Genomic DNA, 17,739 nt, shown 5'->3' with positions numbered 1-17,739 from the left:
ATTTTGCATTCGCAACGGAGCCTGATTTTGCTCTCTGTTGCACAAGAGGACCGCGTGATCCAATAGCAGCAGCCAGTTTGAGAACCAGGCTCGCGAGTATAGCTGTCGGCTGGGTAATTACTTCTTGATTCAGCGGTGAGCAGATACCCCAGCCCCATTCTGTACCAAGCCGGGCATTGGGGATATGCTTTTTAGCCTGGGCAACTTTCCTTCATGTAGACGACAGATATCATCATGTGAAAGTTGTTTACAAAGAAGGGATAGGCGAGGCTCTGGACAGGCAGCCTCTATGTCTCAACTCAGTTATCACTACTACCCGGGGAGAGACCATCAATCTAGTGCACAGTGTCATGAATGGAATGGAATGAGACCCTTAAGATACTCCCACAACCCAGGATCGCAGGCGTACACATACATCCCCCGGATGCCGCGCATCATAAGCACGGCATAGATCTGCGTGATGAACCGCAACAAGTCGTCGTCCGAGTAGGTCTTGCCGAGGGCTGAGTTGTTCTCCTTGCCCTTCTTGTCAAAGTACGAGTCGCGATCGACAAAGAGACGTCGCTGCGCGGGGTCGCACCGTAGGTCCAGCCCTATAATGAATCCGACGTAGTTCAGGCCGTAGCCTTGAACCGTGCGGATGGATCTACTTCCTCGAGGGCCTTTCTGGATGAGATCCAGTCGGTGGGAATGCTGTTCCAGCGGAGCTGAGTATCGCCGATCTCGATATCGAACGCCGTCTTGTCCTTCTTCGTCTTCAACTCCTATGCGTAGCCTGCGACTATGAGTGAAAGGCCCACCTCTGTATCGCGCTGAAAGATTTCGTCTCGTATGCGCGCGACGTAGTCAAAGGTGCGGAAGTCGTCGTCCCCGAAGTTGCGTCGCATCCGCGGGAGCTCGAGAGGATGAGGGTCGAGAATCCAGCGGACGTACGACATAAAGTTAGATCCCACCCGCACGCGTATCTGCGTCCGGAGTTGGAAGTGCCGCCTCGCCTACCTAGTTAGCAATCTACGAAAGTTGGACCTCTTGACTAGCAGGCCAAGTTTGGCAAGTTGTATTCCTGCCCCGATGGCTAATGCAAACGAGGCAAGTAGAAACGCTGATGGTGTGCATAGGTAATGTGGATCCGAGCGTTTAGTTAGTCACTTGCAAGCAGAAGCGCTCCCACTTTACACCCGACCAGCCTCGAGGCAAAGGGCAAGTCTGTACACCTGCCTGAATGTCATTTAAGGATCTAGCTGTCTCTCCCGGTGAAAATTGATATTCTGCATTCTGGCGCTCTGAGCAACTGAAGCATAAACCTCCATCATGTCTCGACTGTGTCTGCCATCGGAGCAAGAGCTGAAGCTCAACCAGCCCGTCCCCTTCTCGGTGCGGTTTGACAAGGATCTTGTTGAGACCACTCGACAGAAACTTGATTTGGCTCGCTATCCATCCGAACAGAGTGATTTTGGACCCAATGACTGGTCTCAGGGTGCTAAGGTCGCCCAAGTGCAGCGGCTCGCTCGGTACTGGAGAGACGAGTATAGCTGGGAGAAGCAGGAGGTAGGTGTTGACTGACGGTGATTCTTGGACAAATTGGCTGACCTTTTCCTCGTTACCAGAAATACATAAACGACGTGTTCAATCATTATTTGGTCAAGATCCAAGTGCCAGGGTATGGGCCCTTGGCTCTGCACTTTACGCATGCAAAGTCGACAAGCTCGAGTGCTATTCCGCTGCTATTCTCCCATGGTTGGCCAGGGTCTTTCATCGAAGCTTCCAAAGTCGTCGGCCGCCTCAGCAACCCGGAAAAACCAACCGATCCGTCCTTCCACGTCGTTGCGCCGTCGATCCCTGGGTTTGGCTTCTCACCAGCCCCAGCCAAGTCGGGAGTTGGCCCCGAGATTACAGCTCGGGCCTTCAAGATTTTGATGACCGATGTGCTCGGGTATAAATGGTTTGTTACGCAGGGGGGCGACTTTGGATCCTTCATCACGAGATCTGTGGCGATCCAGTTCCCAGAGGTTGTGCATGCTCAACATCTCAACATGTTCCCTGTGCCGGCCCCAACCCTGTGGTCAGCTCCACTTGCCTATCTCCGCTGGTGTCTGTCTGGAGTGTTATACTCTGACTTTGAACACGAGGCTTTGCGTGTCAGGAAAAACTTTGAGCTGGATCAGAGTGGATATCTGGAACAGCAAAGAACAAGGCCTCAGACGCTTGGCTTTGCTCTTGGTGATTCACCTGTTGGTTTGCTGGCCTGGTTCGTCGAAAAGTTTCACGACTGGGGCCACGTTTCTGAAGCTTTCGACCCCGAGACCATCATTACGCTTGTGGTGATGCACTGGATCCAAGGGGCAACGCCAGGTCTGCGATTCTACCGCGAAGCCTTTGGGTCGCGACGAGAGGCCGAGAGGACCTTTGAGACGTACGTCGGTTGCCCTACCGGCGTGAGCATGTATGCGAAAGAGCAGCTCCATGTGAGTAAACCCAAACTGCGTGCCTTGGAATCGTGGCTGACTGATAGTAGTGTCCAAACGATTGGGCACAGCAGGCTGCTAATATCCAGTATTGGAGGGAGTATGGAACTGGAGGCCATTTCTCGTCCCTCGAGTGCCCCGATCTTTTTGTTCAAGAGATGAGAACGTTTTTCTCTTCCGACTCGGTCAAGAGGTCAATCAAGAAGATAAAGTCATAGTACCTAGATCAAGATGGGCCATTTTACTGAACAACCTCCATTTCATGTGTTTGGGCTATCGAGAATAGTGTCAAGTAGCTTCAGAGTTAGACCTGAACGTTGCTGTAGTAGATATACGTGATGAGTTTCCAGCATATCTTATCATTACTGGCTGGCGCTTCCGATTGCAGTTTGCGCTTTCGGGCCTTTTTGGCACGACGAGGGAGGTGTAAGCGCCGGCCGGGAGTCATCGTCGGCGTCATCACGGCGCGGTCCTTGCAGGCGACGACCCTGCGGGTAAGGATGACAAATGCTCGGCTTGCTCGTATTCAAAACCCTCATTTTTTATATTGACTTGGTTCATTTTCCAATAAAGCTCCTTGCTCCTTTGACAGACATTTCGACCATGATGGATTCTTTGAGAGGACAGACTGCCTTTATCGTTCGTCGTCACTTCGCCATGTTCCACTTCCGCGACCGTCTGCTAATCGTCCGACTAGACTGGAGCTTCTATGGGCATTGGTGAAGCTACAGCCAAGCTCCTGGCTGAGCATGGCGTTAACATTGCTCTGGTATCCCGCAGCAAGGTGAGCGGAAACATGACTCGTTGACATTTTGTTCGCACACGCTCAACCATATCTGTCGCGTCAAGGATAAACTTGAGAACGTGCGAAACGAAATCACTGCCAAATCTCCCGACGTCAAGCTTGCCGTCTACCCAGTCGACATCCAGGATCAAAACCAGGTCGAGAATGCTGTCAAGGCAGCTATCTCTGACCTTGGTCAGATTGATATTCTTATCAACAATGTCAGTGCCATCTATCCCTTGGGAAACGCGCTTGATAATTCCAGTGTTAAAGACATATTAGGCCGGCCTCGCCCTCGGCGCTCCTGCTAGGTTTTGGGAACTCCCCATTGATCAAGTTGCCCAGATGTCAGGCACAAACATCAATGGCGTGATGTTTACCACGCACGCAGTGCTAAACCTTTCCATGTGGCCGAGAAAGAAGGGGACCATTCTTAATGTATCTTCTGTAACTGGGCTAGAGTGTCCACCGTTCAACGGCGAGGCAGTTTATCATGCCTCGAAAGCCTTCCTCGAGGGCTTTACTAATAGCCTCCGCATGGAAACGGCAGGCTCTGATATACGTGTCTTGACATTACGACCTGGTTGCGTGGACACGCACTTTCATCTCCAGAGGGTCAAGTATGACCAGGGTGCCATGGATGAGTTCTTTGAGGGATACGAGCCGCTTGCTGCTGAAGACCTTGCGCAGACGGTGCTGTACATGTTGAGCCTGCCGAGCCGCATATCTATCAAGGCACTTGATTGCGTGCCCACGGCACAGCGTTCTCTAACGCGATTTGATCGGGAATGGAATTCTCGTCAAGGATAATTCCACGTTGCGCACGTAGCAAATACACTGCCATCTGGGGCTGTACATTTCATTCTCCAACGTGATTGACAACAACACCGCCCACCGTAAAAAGTTGACCTACCAGGGAAGTTGCCAATCGGAACCCGTTGTCGAAGGCCAGCCAGTGAAGCTGATTATGACTAACCTATCTCTAGTGCTGATGTGCATCTTCCTATTATTGATCTTGGGTCGAATACGACGCTCGAAGTGGAGGATCCCGGCGTGTGACGATGTGAGGAATCGTGAGACTACGAGAAATTCACCCAGGTCGTTTAAAGCCAGGGGAGGCTCACACTTCTCTGTTTAGCTTACGCATAACCGACCACACTTTATCACTGCAAGCAAAACGCCCAGGGTCATCTTGTTACTCCAATTTTGAGAATGGCCTTGGCACAAGACACTGGCAACCTGAAGCGCTCACGAGGTGTCCTAGCGCTGCTCTAACAAGATCTTGGCACCATTCACCCCTATCCGGCATCTGCATACGCGAGACCTGGGACAAGCTCGATTCTGGGGTAGATTAGCTTGCAGCCACATGGAGACCCCACGGGGACGGCGAGGGTTAATGCTACCGTTCGGCGCAAGTCAGAGCTGTCGACAACTTGGCCCGAGCCACAGCGCCATTTGTATATAACCTCGTCATGCATGGTCTTTGATGGCAAAAGAAAGCATCACTCATCTCTCACACGCATCTTGACATTCATTAATCGTCGGCCAATTCATCTCTACACATCTTTCTTCCACCCCTTCACCATGCGCTCTTGGCTCGGCAGGGGCAAAAGCCTCCAATTCGGTATCACCGTCTGCTGTCTCGCCGCCTTCGTCCTCTTTGGCTACGAGCAGGGCGTCTTTGGGCCCATCTTGCAGAACGAGGACTGGCTTGAGCTCTTCAACAGACCCAGTGACTCGCAGACTGGCATCATTGTCGCCTGCTATAACCTGGGATGTATGGTTGGTTGTGTTGGTGAGTCATGGTCGCAGCGAGGAGCCCGGTTTCGTGACTGACGTCCTGATAGTTGCTTTCGTCGTGGGTGAAAAGACTGGCAGACGTCGTGCCATCTGGATAGCCATGGCCTTTGTTGTGATCGGCACTACGCTGCAGGCGACTTCATTCCATGTGGCACATCTCGTTGTTGGTAGAATCATCACCGGAATGGGCACTGGGTTGAAGACTGCGACCGTTCCCATGTAAGGGGACACCAATATTTGTTCTTCACCACCTTGATCTGACATTGAACCATAGGTACCAGTCCGAGCTCTGTACACCCACGTCGCGTGGTCGTCTCGTGAGCGCCGAAGTCCTGTTTGTTGGTGTACGTCATGATACCTTGCCAAACCTTTGCCTCGGGCCCATACTAATACCTCACCAGGTCGGCATCGTTTTTGCATACTGGTTCAACTTTGGCATGAGTTTTGTGGGCGGCCCAATCGCCTGGCGCCTGCCCATTGCCCTGCAAGCTCTCTTTGCAATTCTCGTCATCATCTTGGTCTTTGCCCTACCAGAATCTCCGCGCTGGCTCTTCAACCATGGCCGCGAAGCTGAAGCCATCGAAACGCTCTGCGCCGTCTACGACATGCAGCCCACCGACGAGTTTATCCAGTGTGAGCGAACAGCCATCCTCCAAGCCATCGAGGCTGAGACCGGAGGCACCATCTTCAAGCGGGATAAGAACCGAACCGGCTACCGCGTCTTCCTCGCCTGGCTAATCCAGCTTGTAAATCAAGTCAGTGGTATCAACATGGTCGTATATTACATCCCAACTGTCCTGGAAGAGAACGTGGGTATGACGGTTCAGAGGAGCCAGATCATCGGTGGCTGCATTCAGATGATGTTCATGTTTGGCAGCATCTTACCTTCTCTGGCTCTGGACCGCATGGGACGGCGAAAGACAATGCTGTGGGGCTGCTTCGGCCTCGGAACCTGCATGCTTTTCATCTCTGCTTTGTTATCTCAGTCAGATGGGGGTAAGACGGATCGGGGTCTATCCTTTGCGTCTGCGTCGGTCGCATTCTTCTTTCTTTACCAGCTCATCTTTGGCATGTCGTAAGTTCTTCCTTCTGCATCACCGGGAATAGCTAACTGTTTAGGGTCAACTGTGTCCCCTGGGTCTACGTCCCTGAGCTTCTCCCCCTCGAGGCTCGAACTAAAGGCTCAGCCATCGGCATAAGCAGTAACTGGCTTTGGAATTTCACAGTAGTCCTTATCACGCCCGTGATAGTGCGAAGACTGCAGTGGAAGGCCTATCTGATCTTCATGGCGACCAACTATGCCTTTATCCCCATGATTTACTTCCTCTTCCGTATGTCCCGACATTCCATGATTGCGAGAGTTTGCTGACTTTTGGGACTAGCCGAGACAAGTAACTTGAGACTTGAAGACATTGATCAGATCTTTTCGACTGGCGGTGACCCTGTAAAGGTGGCCAAGAAGATCAAGGCTGATGCTCGAACTGGCACCGCCCTGGATGCTGAGGCGGGAAACGAGTCTAAGGACGCTGGGGAGATTGAGACGGTAGAGAAGGCAAAGATTTAGCATCGGAGCCCAGACATCTCACGCTGCTCAAGTGAAGCATCATTATGGCAGGATTCTTGGTTGAGCAAGCCCGTGTAAGATACTCCGCACATGAGGCCTTTCTGTACCCGCAAGATCAATGAAGGCATCATAGAGGGTAGGTAGTTTACAAGAATGAACCGGTGGCATGAGATTTTAGGAGCCCTTCTTTTGTTCAGTGCAGGCAATCTACCCATTCTACACCATTTTATTAGAAGTGAAGGTTCCTAAATTTAGCTTCAGCAAGACCCCCAAGTGCTCATCGCACATGCATCAACTTTTGGGAGCTGGGAAAGAATTATTGGATGGTACTCGGACATATATGGGTCGAGAATGAAGGTGACATATGAGGGAGCGGAGGTAGTTACGGTTTTTTGCAGCATTGGACTTTGATGCTGCTATGTGTTTATGAGTGTGTGCTTTGATCGTGTGTACTTGAAAAGTAATTTAACCTCATAGCATACCCAAAGGTAGATAAAGGCAACCCAGTAAGAGGAATACAGTTCTCAACATAATTAAGCCATCATACCCAATGCCGTATGCCTTGATCGTGTGTACGACGGATACGTCAATGAAAAAGAAGAATAAGATGCAGTGGCATCACTTGGGAACTGCGCATGGAGCTGTTTTGTTAAGCATCTTATTCTATGTCCAAGGTCAGGAACTAGTCAATAGAATGCCATGATGGCATACTTTTTATAAATAGCTAGTTACATTGCGTCTATCGCACTTATGATGACTACACCACGTCCTACCCAGACCGTAACAGTGATTCAGCGCTTTGCAAAAGTTCTTTGACAAGCTTCAGAGAGTTATCAACATCCTTGACGCACCCCACTGCAACAGAGCCCAGCCCGACAGCTAGCAGTGTGTTCAAGACAACTTTGGAACTCGAGCCTCCGGGAGTTTCAACCCTACGGACTTCAAAATCAGACCAGCGTGGGAATATCGTGCGCAACCAGTACAGGAACATGGGGTCTGGGTAGATGAAGGTGTTCTTCTTCGTCTTGGGATCCATCCACCAGCTCTGGCAGCCACTGTTGAAGACAAGGTTCTTGAGCTTGCTATGCACCCAGGCTAGATCGCGGCGCTGGGCTTCGGGCTTGACCATGATGGAGGCCGCAGGGTGCCGGCCGGTGAGCACATGCCGCAGCAGGCGGCAGGTGTAGTTGATCTGGCACTCGGAGTGGAAGATGACCGAGTGTTGACCCGTGGCGGCATTGGGCCCGTAGAGGATGAAGAAATTGGGGAAGCCGGTGACGACTGTACCCTTGTAGGCTTCAGCACCGCCTGAGGCGTCCCAGACCTCGTGGAGGTCTTGACCGTTCTCGCCCTTGACGCGGATTGGGTGAAGCCATTTCTGGGTCGTGAAGCCAGTGGCAAAGATGATGGCGTCTGCCTGGTACTCGGCACCACTCTCTGTCTCGACGTGGTGCGGGCCGATCTTGGTGACCCGGTCCTTGGCCAAGAGCATGCTTGGTGAGTGCAGAGCGGCCAGGTAGGTTGCTGTGTTGACCCTGCGCTTGCAGCCAGGCTCGTAGTCGGGCCTCAGGACTTGTCGATACTGCGGCGGAGCATCATTCTCGATGTACGAGTTGGTGGCGTCACGGATCTTTTGTCTCATGCGGGAGCCGTCTTTGGTCATGAGGAAAGAGTAGAAGACTTTCTCAAGGTCCCAGGCGAGGAGGATGCGGTACATGCGAGCGGCGAGTGGGACATACTTCATGGTGAGCTTGAAGGTGTTTGAGTAGGTTGGATTTCCCTAGAAAATGTGTTAGTTTGGACATGTCGTGAGCCGATCAGATCAAGTATACATACTCTCTTTGTCCACCAGTGAGCACTCTTGACCAGCTGAGTCACTTTCCCCTTGGGACCAACGTCCTTAACAAGCTCGGGAACAAACTGAGTTGCAGAGGCGCCGTTGCCCAAGACCACAATGTTCTTGTTCCTGACCTCGATGGAATCATCCCATCGAGCACTGTGAAACATTTTGCCCTGGAAGGACTCGGCGCCCTCAAGCTCGGGGATGTAAGGGCGGTCCAGGGTTCCAACCGCGCTCACGACAACTGGCGCCTCCTTGACGAATTGCTCACCAGTCTGCGTGTCCTCAAACGTGCACACCCACAGCGAACGCGCAGCGTCCCAGACCAGATCCAAGCACATGGCGTTGAACCGACAATGGGGCAGAATGTCGAATTTTTCAGCAACAGACATGAAGTACTCGTGGAGCTCATCACGGCCGGGATACGTAGTCGTCCAGTCGGGGTTCAGGGCGAAGCTGTACGAGTAGAAGTGACTGGGGATGTCGCAGGCGCACGCGGGATAGCGGTTGTGCCACCAGGTGCCGCCAATGTTGTCCGACTTTTCGTAGATGGTGAAGTTGGCGTGTCCGAGGAAGCGCTTGAGCTGGACGGCCATGCCTAGGCCCGAGACGCCAGCGCCAATGATGATGACCTCTTTCGACGGGGCCATGTTGTAGGTTGAGATTCTGCCGCTAGAGAGATGAGGTTGTCTACACTTTTGGTATGCCTCGAGCCCTTTTACGTTGGCGATATGGCCCTTTTATAGAATCCCTGTGCATCTTGAATGTCCCGCCTGATGGCTAGGACGCAATCCAGGATATCCCCCTGGGGAAGAAGGCCCATGCTCTCGATTGATCTGGGGAAAGTTGACTGTCATGACCTACAGCGTCTACACTTTCCGGCGAAGAAGAGCACAGACAAGCCCGTCCTCGGTAATTCCGCCTTTCCATATTGACAGGCCAAATTTTCCAATTTTCATATCCGCCGTGCTTGGCATGGCGATGGCTGATGCAGACGAGGCTAGCGGAAACGCTCATGGAGCGCGATATGGATCCGAGCGTTCAGCCACTTGCAAGTAGAAGCGCTCTCACTTTTACCCAGCTGGGCATGGGATAAGAGGCATGTCTACACATCGACTAGCCGAAACGTGATGTAAGACTCTTGCTGTCTTGACAACTCTAAATCGGTGTTTTGCATTCGGGAGTTCTCGAGCAACTTAAAAAATACATATCTATCGTGTCTCAACTGTGTCTGCCATCTGCCATTACATCACCTCACTCGCAAACGAAACTGAGCCACAGCGAAATCTATTCCTGTTTCTAGAACCGCTCTAAGCTGAGTTGGTGCTGGGGGACCCAGAGCTGAGGTTGAGGCGGTGAGCTTGGCCCGAGGTGCCTGAGTAGGCCCCCAGCCACTTTTAAGATTCCATACTCGGATACTCCTTAAAGGGTCTCTATATCTGACTTGTGTGAGCCTCTTTCTCGAGAGGCTTGAGGCGGAATGGACTGCTCCGTGAACAAGGTGGAACACGAGCAGTAACCTTTGAGTGGACATGGAGCATCTAGAAGCCAGGATTCGTACAGGCTACGAATAACCGAACGCCACGTAAAGGGCTGTCCCACAGAAAATTCTCGCAATTCGAGATGCAACCATATACTCTTGAATGGCAGCCGAACCGCGTTGCCGCATACTAATTCCTTTTTGACGTTCATCATTATTTCAAACCCAACCAGGGGCTAAGCTAGGTTCAATTGTAAAATCATGGCCTGCGAAGACGACGTTTAAAACAGCGCGCTTACAAGTATAATGACACAGGCTCACACCAACTGGATTTTACCATGGTGAACAAGGAAGTCCATGACGCACTCGCGGCCTTTGTCGCCGAGCGAGACTGGGCACAGTTCCACACGCCCGAGAACCTCGCCAAGAGCGTCTCCATCGAAGCAGCCGAGCTCCTTGAGTGCTACCAGTGGAACGCCGAAGCCGACCCCAAGCGTGTCCGTGAAGAGCTCGCCGACGTCTTGACCTACTGTCTGCTCCTCGCCGACCGGATCGGAGTGGACCCGGCGCAGATCGTTTTGGAGAAGCTCGAAGTGACGAAAAAGAAGTACCCTGTTGAAAAGGCCAAAGGCAGCAGCAAGAAGTATGACCAACTTGAGGATCGCTCGGCTTGACTTGCCCAAGGATGCCGTCACGCCGTGGAGGGCGAGGGACAGCTACGTTGGGGAGTCACTTAATGGTGGTACATGTCACGAGTCAGTTGGGCATGTGGAAGCGCTGGACAAGTGGTGACGGCAAGAGGAGACGCTCGGTCTAGACTTGTCTAGGCTCCCTATTATCACCTCGTCATATCACAGGCCTCTCCCCGCAAGCGAAATTCCATCTCTGTAGTTACCCGAAGCAAGTTAATTCAGGTGGAGCGGCCCAAAAAAGAGAAGAAGCAGAAGGGGAAAACTGTAAATTCTAACCGCTCCTCGAGCTTTCGACTCGTCACCCAAACCTGGCCAACCTTGACTGTCTTGCCAATGCCTGATCAAGCTGAGACCCATGGATCCATCAGCTCACCAGAGGTAGTCTCTAGGGAGCGAAAGAGGAGGAAGCATTGCCGTTCTCGAGCAGGCTGGTGCGTACAATTGCTGTGCTGTGCTCGGGCCTGGATGACGGATAGCTGACTTGCAGAACAAGTCTTCCCTGTCGTAGACGGAGGCGCAGATGTGAGTCAGAATCGTGCCAGTACTTCCCGTCCACAAGTTCTGACAATCGAGACATGCAGGTGATGGGGGCCGTCCCATCTGTCGGGAATGTCACATACGAAACGATCAATGCTTTTGGGGCCTCAAGGTTTCTTTCCATCCGTCCAGGTCGCTCCAGCTCTCTTCGGAACATATCGCTGCCCTCGTGGCTGTCGATAGGGAAAGGCGAGAGGCTCGAACCGAGGCGACCGAAGCTTCTGAACCCGCCTCCTCAACGCTCGTTGTGAGTCTCGCTCTGCTATCAACGCGCTACTTGTTGACATGCCTTCCTTTCCAAGATAATAGATGATACGGATGACATTGTTCAGACTTATAGAAGAGACGATGCCCAGTCACCCGAGGATGATTCTGACTGTCATGTCGAACAAGATGCTGGTTCCGAGCACTTCCAAGGCGCCTCAGACCTCATACCAGAAGCCACGCAGCCTTACCTAGGCTATCCAGACAATGGAGGAGGTGAGATTTACGTCGAGGAATCGGGGCACGATAGCTTCAACGACGACACTACTGCTCCGGCGGAAGCTATTCACCCCTTCGATGTCACACGGCCCCCGGAGCTTCCCTCGGAAATTTTCAGAACGCCCTTCATATATGATATTTTCTTACATGACTCTTCCATTGCCCCCTTCTCCCTCGGACAAGCTTTCTCTCGCGGTGCTCCCCCCGAGCCTGAACCTCGGTTCCCCATCTCGCAGCGGATGAAGGCAGACCTCATCTCCAACTACATAAGGGAGACTGCCACGTGGTGTGAGACGACGGACTCTGACATGCACTTTTCTGCGCGAAGCGTTCATCGCATGATGGAGTCTACGCCCTTTGTAGCTGCCGCCATGTCTCTGGCTTCCCGTCAGCTTGACAGCTTGCGGGGACGCCCTAGACAAATCACGCTCGAGCTGTATCAGTACACTGTTCGTCTTCTTCTCAGCCATGATCCTGCTGTTGATGGGTCATCCATCCTGGCAACGTGCACCTTGCTTTGTGTCTACGAGATGATGGCATCAACGGTGGCCGAGTGGCGGCGCCACCTTCAGGTGAGTGGCTAGACACTGGCTTGGCGGTCTATTTATCGTGCAAAGGCTGACATGGCGATGTACTTGAAGGGATGCGCTGGTCTATTGCGGATGCGGAAGTGGAACGGTAACAGTGCAGGCATAGTCAAGACATGTTTCTGGGCATTTGCAAGGATAGGTCTGCCGTCCCATGGACTCATGATGCTGACCCAGGAAACACCTGCTAACAATTGACTGAGCAGACGTGTGGGCTGCATTCATCTTGAACCAGACAACACTCATCCCCACCGACTCGTGGGTTGAAGAGGACTCGCTTGCAGTAGTTGCTGCCAGAGGCAACACGGATGACTACTGTAACTTTGCCATCCTCATATTTGCAAGAATCATCAACCTCCTCAACGCAAGCGGTGACTCGTCGTCAGCCGAGTTGAGGGAAAAGGCGCAGGCGTCGTGGGAGGAGCTGCAACAGTGGAGGCGCTGGCGTCAACAGAGTGCTAAGCCGTTGATGAGAGTGGATGCGGGAAACAAGAATCCTTTTCCAACCATCGTCTTTGCATCATCTGCATCGAGTAAGTCATTCACTGTGTGAGCTTCAAGGCTGATTGGGGAGTAGTATGTGGGAATACCTTTTACCATACTGGCTCAATCCTCCTGCTGCAGAGCGGATTGGTCCCGACCACTTCTTCAGTCGATGAAAAACGGGTGGTAAGATACGAAACAGGTCCAGGTGAATGCGAATGAAGGGTTAACCATCTCTAGCGCGATCCTGTATGGCATGCTCGTGAACTTGGAGGCATCTCTATCAGCAACCCATCACAGTATGTCGCAGCCCCTAATTTGTTCCCAGTCACTGACCCGGACCTCGAAACTAAGTGCCAACTGGGTGAACCATCTTCAACCATTGTATATTGCTGGGAGAGTTTTCGGCCCCATCAGCGAAGCCCATTGTTCTGCCCAGCATCAAGGTGGCCGTATGCACGCCCCTGTTGGAGCCACCCCATCATCTGTGGGCGAATCAACAGACGACGGGGATGGAATGTCGGAAACTGGTGATTTTCCCGCGGAAAAGATGGCACTTTTGAAGCATCTCGCCAAAATTGAAAGGGAGACGGGGTGGAAGACGTCGGATCGGGCAAGAGAGTTGAGGATCCTCTGGGCTTTGGAGAATTGATGATTGGTTGTAGAATGGGGTGTAGACCGGTGTCGATTTATCTCCATAGAACACCTCGCCTCCCAGACTCAAGCCAACCTTCTACATTGTTCCAGCCAGCCTACAGTTTGTAGACAAGTTTGTAGTTCGAGATGATGCCTTGACGATACTCCTGAAATCCCTCAGACACCCCATCCAGACCCTTTTCACAAATCTTGGGTGTGTTGGGCTTGATCTCGCCAGATGAAAGGAGACCCGGTAACTTCTGAAACCACTCAGAAGCCAACCTGTGATCTGCCTCGTTGGGCTATCAAAGTTATTAGTCTCTCAAGTTCTGCAAGCTTGGCACAAGACGACTCACGGGCCAGTAAAAAGTTCCGTAACGGTGTTCCTTTAGGAAGGCTGTCCAGACGAGAACGTCTGTCACCTTGATGTTCTTGGACACATCTTGTGTGTTTGCCTTGCCAGGACGGACTGTGCAAAGGACACCATTTGGGTGACTGATGGCTCGAGAAGCCGTTCCGGAAGAAGTCTCATTCCCAATGGTATCAAACACGTAGCGGAGCTGAGGGGCTGCCCCTCGAATCTTGTCGACTACTTGCGGATCCCGGTAGTCAAAGACATGTTTCGCTCCATAAGACTTGACGAGGCCGTGATGTTTCAGGCTGCAAGTCGTGATGACTTCTAAACCATGGAACCAAGCGATTTGGATGGCGTAGAGGCCGACGCTTGCTGGAGGTGGTATTAGCTGCTGGTGGAAGGGTCAAGCATCATCTGGATGCTGGCTAGAAGAATGAGCACAAAAGAGGACTCACAGCCACCACCCCAAATGAGAACCGCGGTGTTTTCGGCGGCACTGGCGTCGATGGCTAGACAGTCCTTAGAGAACAGACTGAGCAAGGCAGTAGCCGATGCAAGAGGCAGTGTGGCAGCCTCTGCCGGGGCCAGGCCTGGAGGAACCGGGAAGCAAATCCGCGAATCTGCAAGAGTATACTCGCTGTAACCTCCAAGCCCCTTGGTCTCGCCTAACTCGGGTCAGTCTTGGGCCCACGGGGAACTGCAACAAGACACACCTCCCCAGATCAGACCAGCAACCATGGTCCCTTTGGTGATTCCAGTCATATTGGTCCCTGTTTCCTCAACCACGCCAACAAAGTCGCATCCGAGAACAGCACCGTCGCCGAAAGCATTGCCGTCAAAGGACTGGACTACGCGAGACTAAGTCAATTGACCACGGGGCATATAGGAAGGGTGCGCTATACCATCGGTCGGGTTTTGGGCTACATGAGATACCTTGACTAGAAGCTGGTGATATCCAGGCTTGGGCGTAGGAAGTGACTCCTTGACCAGTCTCGGAGCGTCGTTAGAGGTCTTGACAACTAACGCGTCCATTCGGGTTGGGGGAGACGTTGTGTTGGTAGGTAAAAGGTGTAGGTTTGACGGCTTGGCTAGAGAAGAACGAAAGCAGACAAGCATGAATACGATGACTGATAATGTTGTTTTGTCTTTACATGGCAGAGCCGTTAAATACCTGCGTTTGCTTATAAAGCCAGTCACTGAAGTGAAGGAACATGTAAACGCTGGGGCATGGCAAGTCTAAGCGCCCCTGGACAAAGGTGGCTTGCCTTGTTTGGATTTCCTACCTATTTTTAGGAATGCTCTGTAGGGTAGCTAGATTGCTCTGTGGAGTCCGAGAACCCTCAAACTGGTACAATAAGGTGATATGAAGATGATTTCCATCTCCTCCACCCTAGGGTAAGCAATACGATCATAAAGCCTTAACAGTTCTGCGCTTGAGACTACCCATTTTAGGCGCTAACTGTTAGTGGAATAACACTTGGGTCGATCCTTCGGCAAAATAGGTTGAGCGACGATTGCAATTTTCGACCAGAGTCACATCAGAAATCATGGAATTACATGTCAACTTGGATATATGCCTAGATCAATTTCACCCCACCCACTCCCTCCTCTCAACCACTATGGTCGAGAACGCCCTTCTCCTTGTCATCCGTTGGTCGGCGAGAGTTGGTTATGATGCTCTCTGTCTGTTCCCCCAAAATGACGTCGAATTTCTATCACAGAGAGTCAGAATTGCAATATTGAATTTGCATGAGCATGGTGTACTTACCGGTCCCTCGAAGCGATGCCCGTAGAATAACCAGTAGAGGGCAATGAGGACTACCAAGATGCCAATAACTACGCACACGTAGTCTAGGGTGTGTTAGCACAGCATACACGAGCACTCTATCGGCACCACTTACTCATTGTGTTTCCCGAAACCGGAATTGCTGTCGGAAAGCAAAAGAACTAGTCGGGGTCAGAGAAATATTGGAACAAAGCCGAGTCGGACTTACAACAGAGGTGACGACGACGAAAATGCAAGCAAGCCAGTTAACCGCATGTCCCCATTTTCCTAGCTTGAAAGGTGTGTCTGCGTTCTGATGCGCCTTCAGAATTCCTCTGCCCCGGATAAGCAGAGTTATGACAGGGAACGCATAAGAAACGTTGAGCAAGATGGTGCACGAGGAGATGTAAGCTCCAAAGGCAACACTAGGCCCCAAGTACAAAAGACCAAACGCAACGTTAAAAAGGTAGCAGAGCATGATTGCTCGGATCGGGACATTCAGACCAGGTTGAATGTGGGCAAAGTAATCGGGAAAGATGATGCCCTTGTCACGAGCCATGGCAAAGAGGAGTCGGCTTGCGCTCGTGGTGCTTGCGTTTGTCCCGTTGATGAAGCAAACTGCTAGCATGAGGGTCAAGATAGTGGTTGCTGCTCGGTTTTTTGTTGCCAAGAGGATCATCTCGACGATGGGCATGCCGGTAGCCGATGCGGAGATTGCGGCAATATCAGGGAGACAGAAGAGCATGATGAGGATAAAGGCGCCGCCACTGTTGCGCCGGTTAGCAAGGATTCATATTGAAGAGTTGCTTGGAGGACTCACGTAACTCCGCCAACTGCAATGGCGTATACCATTGCTCGAGGTGCATCTCTGGCAGGGTTTGGCATCTCCTCAGCCATATGCAGCACAACATCAAAGCCAATAAGTGACAGCGCCGACTGAAGCAGGCCAAGGATCCATGCCATACCATCAGACCATCCAGTCTGGTTATCAAAGTTTGTAAACACAAAGGACGCATCGCTCTTCTTGGACATGGCGAGCAGGACGATGCCGATGATGATGACGCCCAACACGGACCAGAAGACTGCTCAAGTCAGATGGGAACTGCCAAAATGTAATTGGAGACTTACGTGCTGCGTCATTCCATCGGCCGAGAATTCTGTTGCCAAAAATGTTGGCGATGGTTGCAAAGGTGAGGATGGCTAGGAAGATCAGGTAGGTGCTCCATTGTGTCACGACAAACTTGTCGTTGGAGGCCACGACAGCAGCGGCACAGATGAACTGGGCTATTCCAAGTTAGCATATACACGACCCTGAGATGGAGTCCACGTACCAGCAAAGAAGCCCTGGACGGTGACGACGACAAGCCAGCCGCCGATGTTGATCCAACCGACCCAGAAGCTCTACAACATGTCAGCAACGTAGACAAGCAGGGGTGTACATGTCCATACCATGACCCGTCTCCATTTCTCAGTGCACAAGGCAAATACAAAATGATATTGTCCACCGGCCGTTGGCCAGATGGCTGCCATTTCTCCAAGGCTCGAAGTGAGGGCGAAATTGCAGAGGACGCAAAAGATGAAGCCGTAGACGAGGGATACGGCACCGCCCGAGGGGAGGACGAGACCGATGGATCCAGCGAGGGCAATCCAAGTACTACACACCAGTCAGTCATCGAGCATTCTGTCTAAGGGGGAGTCCTTACTTGAGGATGGCAAAGGCCATGGCCACCATGGTCAGCCTCGACAGTCGAGGCTGCAGGTGGCCCTCATGGGGGTTCGATAGAGTCGATTCAGACATTTTTGATGGAAGTTGTCGGATGTGTCAAAGAGCTTTTGGCACGGGAACAAGCCGTCCATTTATCTTCCTCCAGCCGTCACACAAGCAACGTGTGTCAAAGACCCCCTCGTTGATCCTCGGACAGTTCGGACCGTGTCGGCCAACGGCACAATCAGGTCCCAAGACAAGATGAGGAGGTTGAAAGTAGTTCTCTATCAAAGATATCGCATCGCCACAACGTCTAGCTTGACAAGGTGGCGCTCTGATAACGAGGGACGTTTACCGCTTCTGGTAATTTTGCGAGAATCTCCGCATTCCCGGTTGACGGTGTCAAAACGCGGGGTGCAGTAGCGTCCTTTTGATGGATAAACGGTGACCCCAAAGAGGTAATTTTGCGAGAGGTCCGCATGGGCGGCAGGGGTCGTGATCTTGATGATATCAACTCCCGAGATACAGGGCGCTCGAGGAATTTCCTTGAAGGGAAATCTGGT

General features: G+C 52.0%; 6 protein-coding genes across 6 annotated transcripts; 3 read left to right on the top strand and 3 right to left on the bottom strand.

Moving 5' to 3' along the window:
- Positions 1-348: 348 nt before the first annotated feature.
- On the bottom strand, positions 349-887 carry LRP88_02414 (uncharacterized protein; the record flags this gene model as incomplete). The annotated part of the gene is made up of 2 exons (XM_083239066.1): positions 349-693; positions 801-887. 2 exons carry the CDS (start codon positions 885-887, stop codon positions 349-351), a joined length of 432 nt encoding a protein of 143 aa, XP_083104196.1.
- A 424-nt stretch (positions 888-1,311) lies between these two features.
- LRP88_02413 (uncharacterized protein) lies at positions 1,312-4,059 on the top strand (the record flags this gene model as incomplete). Its single annotated transcript, XM_083239065.1, has 6 exons — positions 1,312-1,548; positions 1,608-2,465; positions 2,516-2,614; positions 3,163-3,249; positions 3,315-3,470; positions 3,532-4,059. The coding sequence occupies 6 exons, from the start codon at positions 1,312-1,314 to the stop codon at positions 4,057-4,059; spliced, it is 1,965 nt and encodes a 654-aa protein (XP_083104195.1).
- Positions 4,060-4,833: 774 nt separating this feature from the next.
- On the top strand, positions 4,834-6,613 carry LRP88_02412 (uncharacterized protein; the record flags this gene model as incomplete). The annotated part of the gene is made up of 7 exons (XM_083239064.1): positions 4,834-5,044; positions 5,097-5,268; positions 5,324-5,393; positions 5,451-6,121; positions 6,169-6,251; positions 6,300-6,380; positions 6,432-6,613. The coding sequence occupies 7 exons, from the start codon at positions 4,834-4,836 to the stop codon at positions 6,611-6,613; spliced, it is 1,470 nt and encodes a 489-aa protein (XP_083104194.1).
- A 769-nt stretch (positions 6,614-7,382) lies between these two features.
- On the bottom strand, positions 7,383-9,103 carry LRP88_02411 (flavin-containing monooxygenase; the record flags this gene model as incomplete). Its single annotated transcript, XM_083239063.1, has 2 exons — positions 7,383-8,393; positions 8,450-9,103. 2 exons carry the CDS (start codon positions 9,101-9,103, stop codon positions 7,383-7,385), a joined length of 1,665 nt encoding a protein of 554 aa, XP_083104193.1.
- Positions 9,104-10,271: 1,168 nt separating this feature from the next.
- Positions 10,272-10,607, top strand: LRP88_02410 (nucleotide pyrophosphohydrolase; the record flags this gene model as incomplete). The annotated part of the gene is made up of 1 exon (XM_083239062.1): positions 10,272-10,607. One exon carries the CDS (start codon positions 10,272-10,274, stop codon positions 10,605-10,607), a length of 336 nt encoding a protein of 111 aa, XP_083104192.1.
- A 2,860-nt stretch (positions 10,608-13,467) lies between these two features.
- LRP88_02409 (uncharacterized protein) lies at positions 13,468-17,269 on the bottom strand (the record flags this gene model as incomplete). Its single annotated transcript, XM_083239061.1, has 14 exons — positions 13,468-13,653; positions 13,708-14,078; positions 14,162-14,371; positions 14,420-14,554; positions 14,609-14,725; positions 15,322-15,418; positions 15,475-15,557; positions 15,608-15,653; positions 15,701-16,238; positions 16,292-16,494; positions 16,547-16,755; positions 16,803-16,872; positions 16,921-17,125; positions 17,175-17,269. The coding sequence occupies 14 exons, from the start codon at positions 17,267-17,269 to the stop codon at positions 13,468-13,470; spliced, it is 2,565 nt and encodes an 854-aa protein (XP_083104191.1).
- Positions 17,270-17,739: the final 470 nt, after the last annotated feature.

This window comes from Fusarium phalaenopsidis (assembly GCF_050370095.1).
Source record: "Fusarium phalaenopsidis strain FUZ10S chromosome Unknown contig_32286, whole genome shotgun sequence".
NCBI lineage: Eukaryota > Fungi > Ascomycota > Sordariomycetes > Hypocreales > Nectriaceae > Fusarium > Fusarium phalaenopsidis.
The sequence above is the reverse complement of the archived record's forward strand: the minus strand, read 5'-3'. Positions and strand labels throughout refer to the sequence as shown.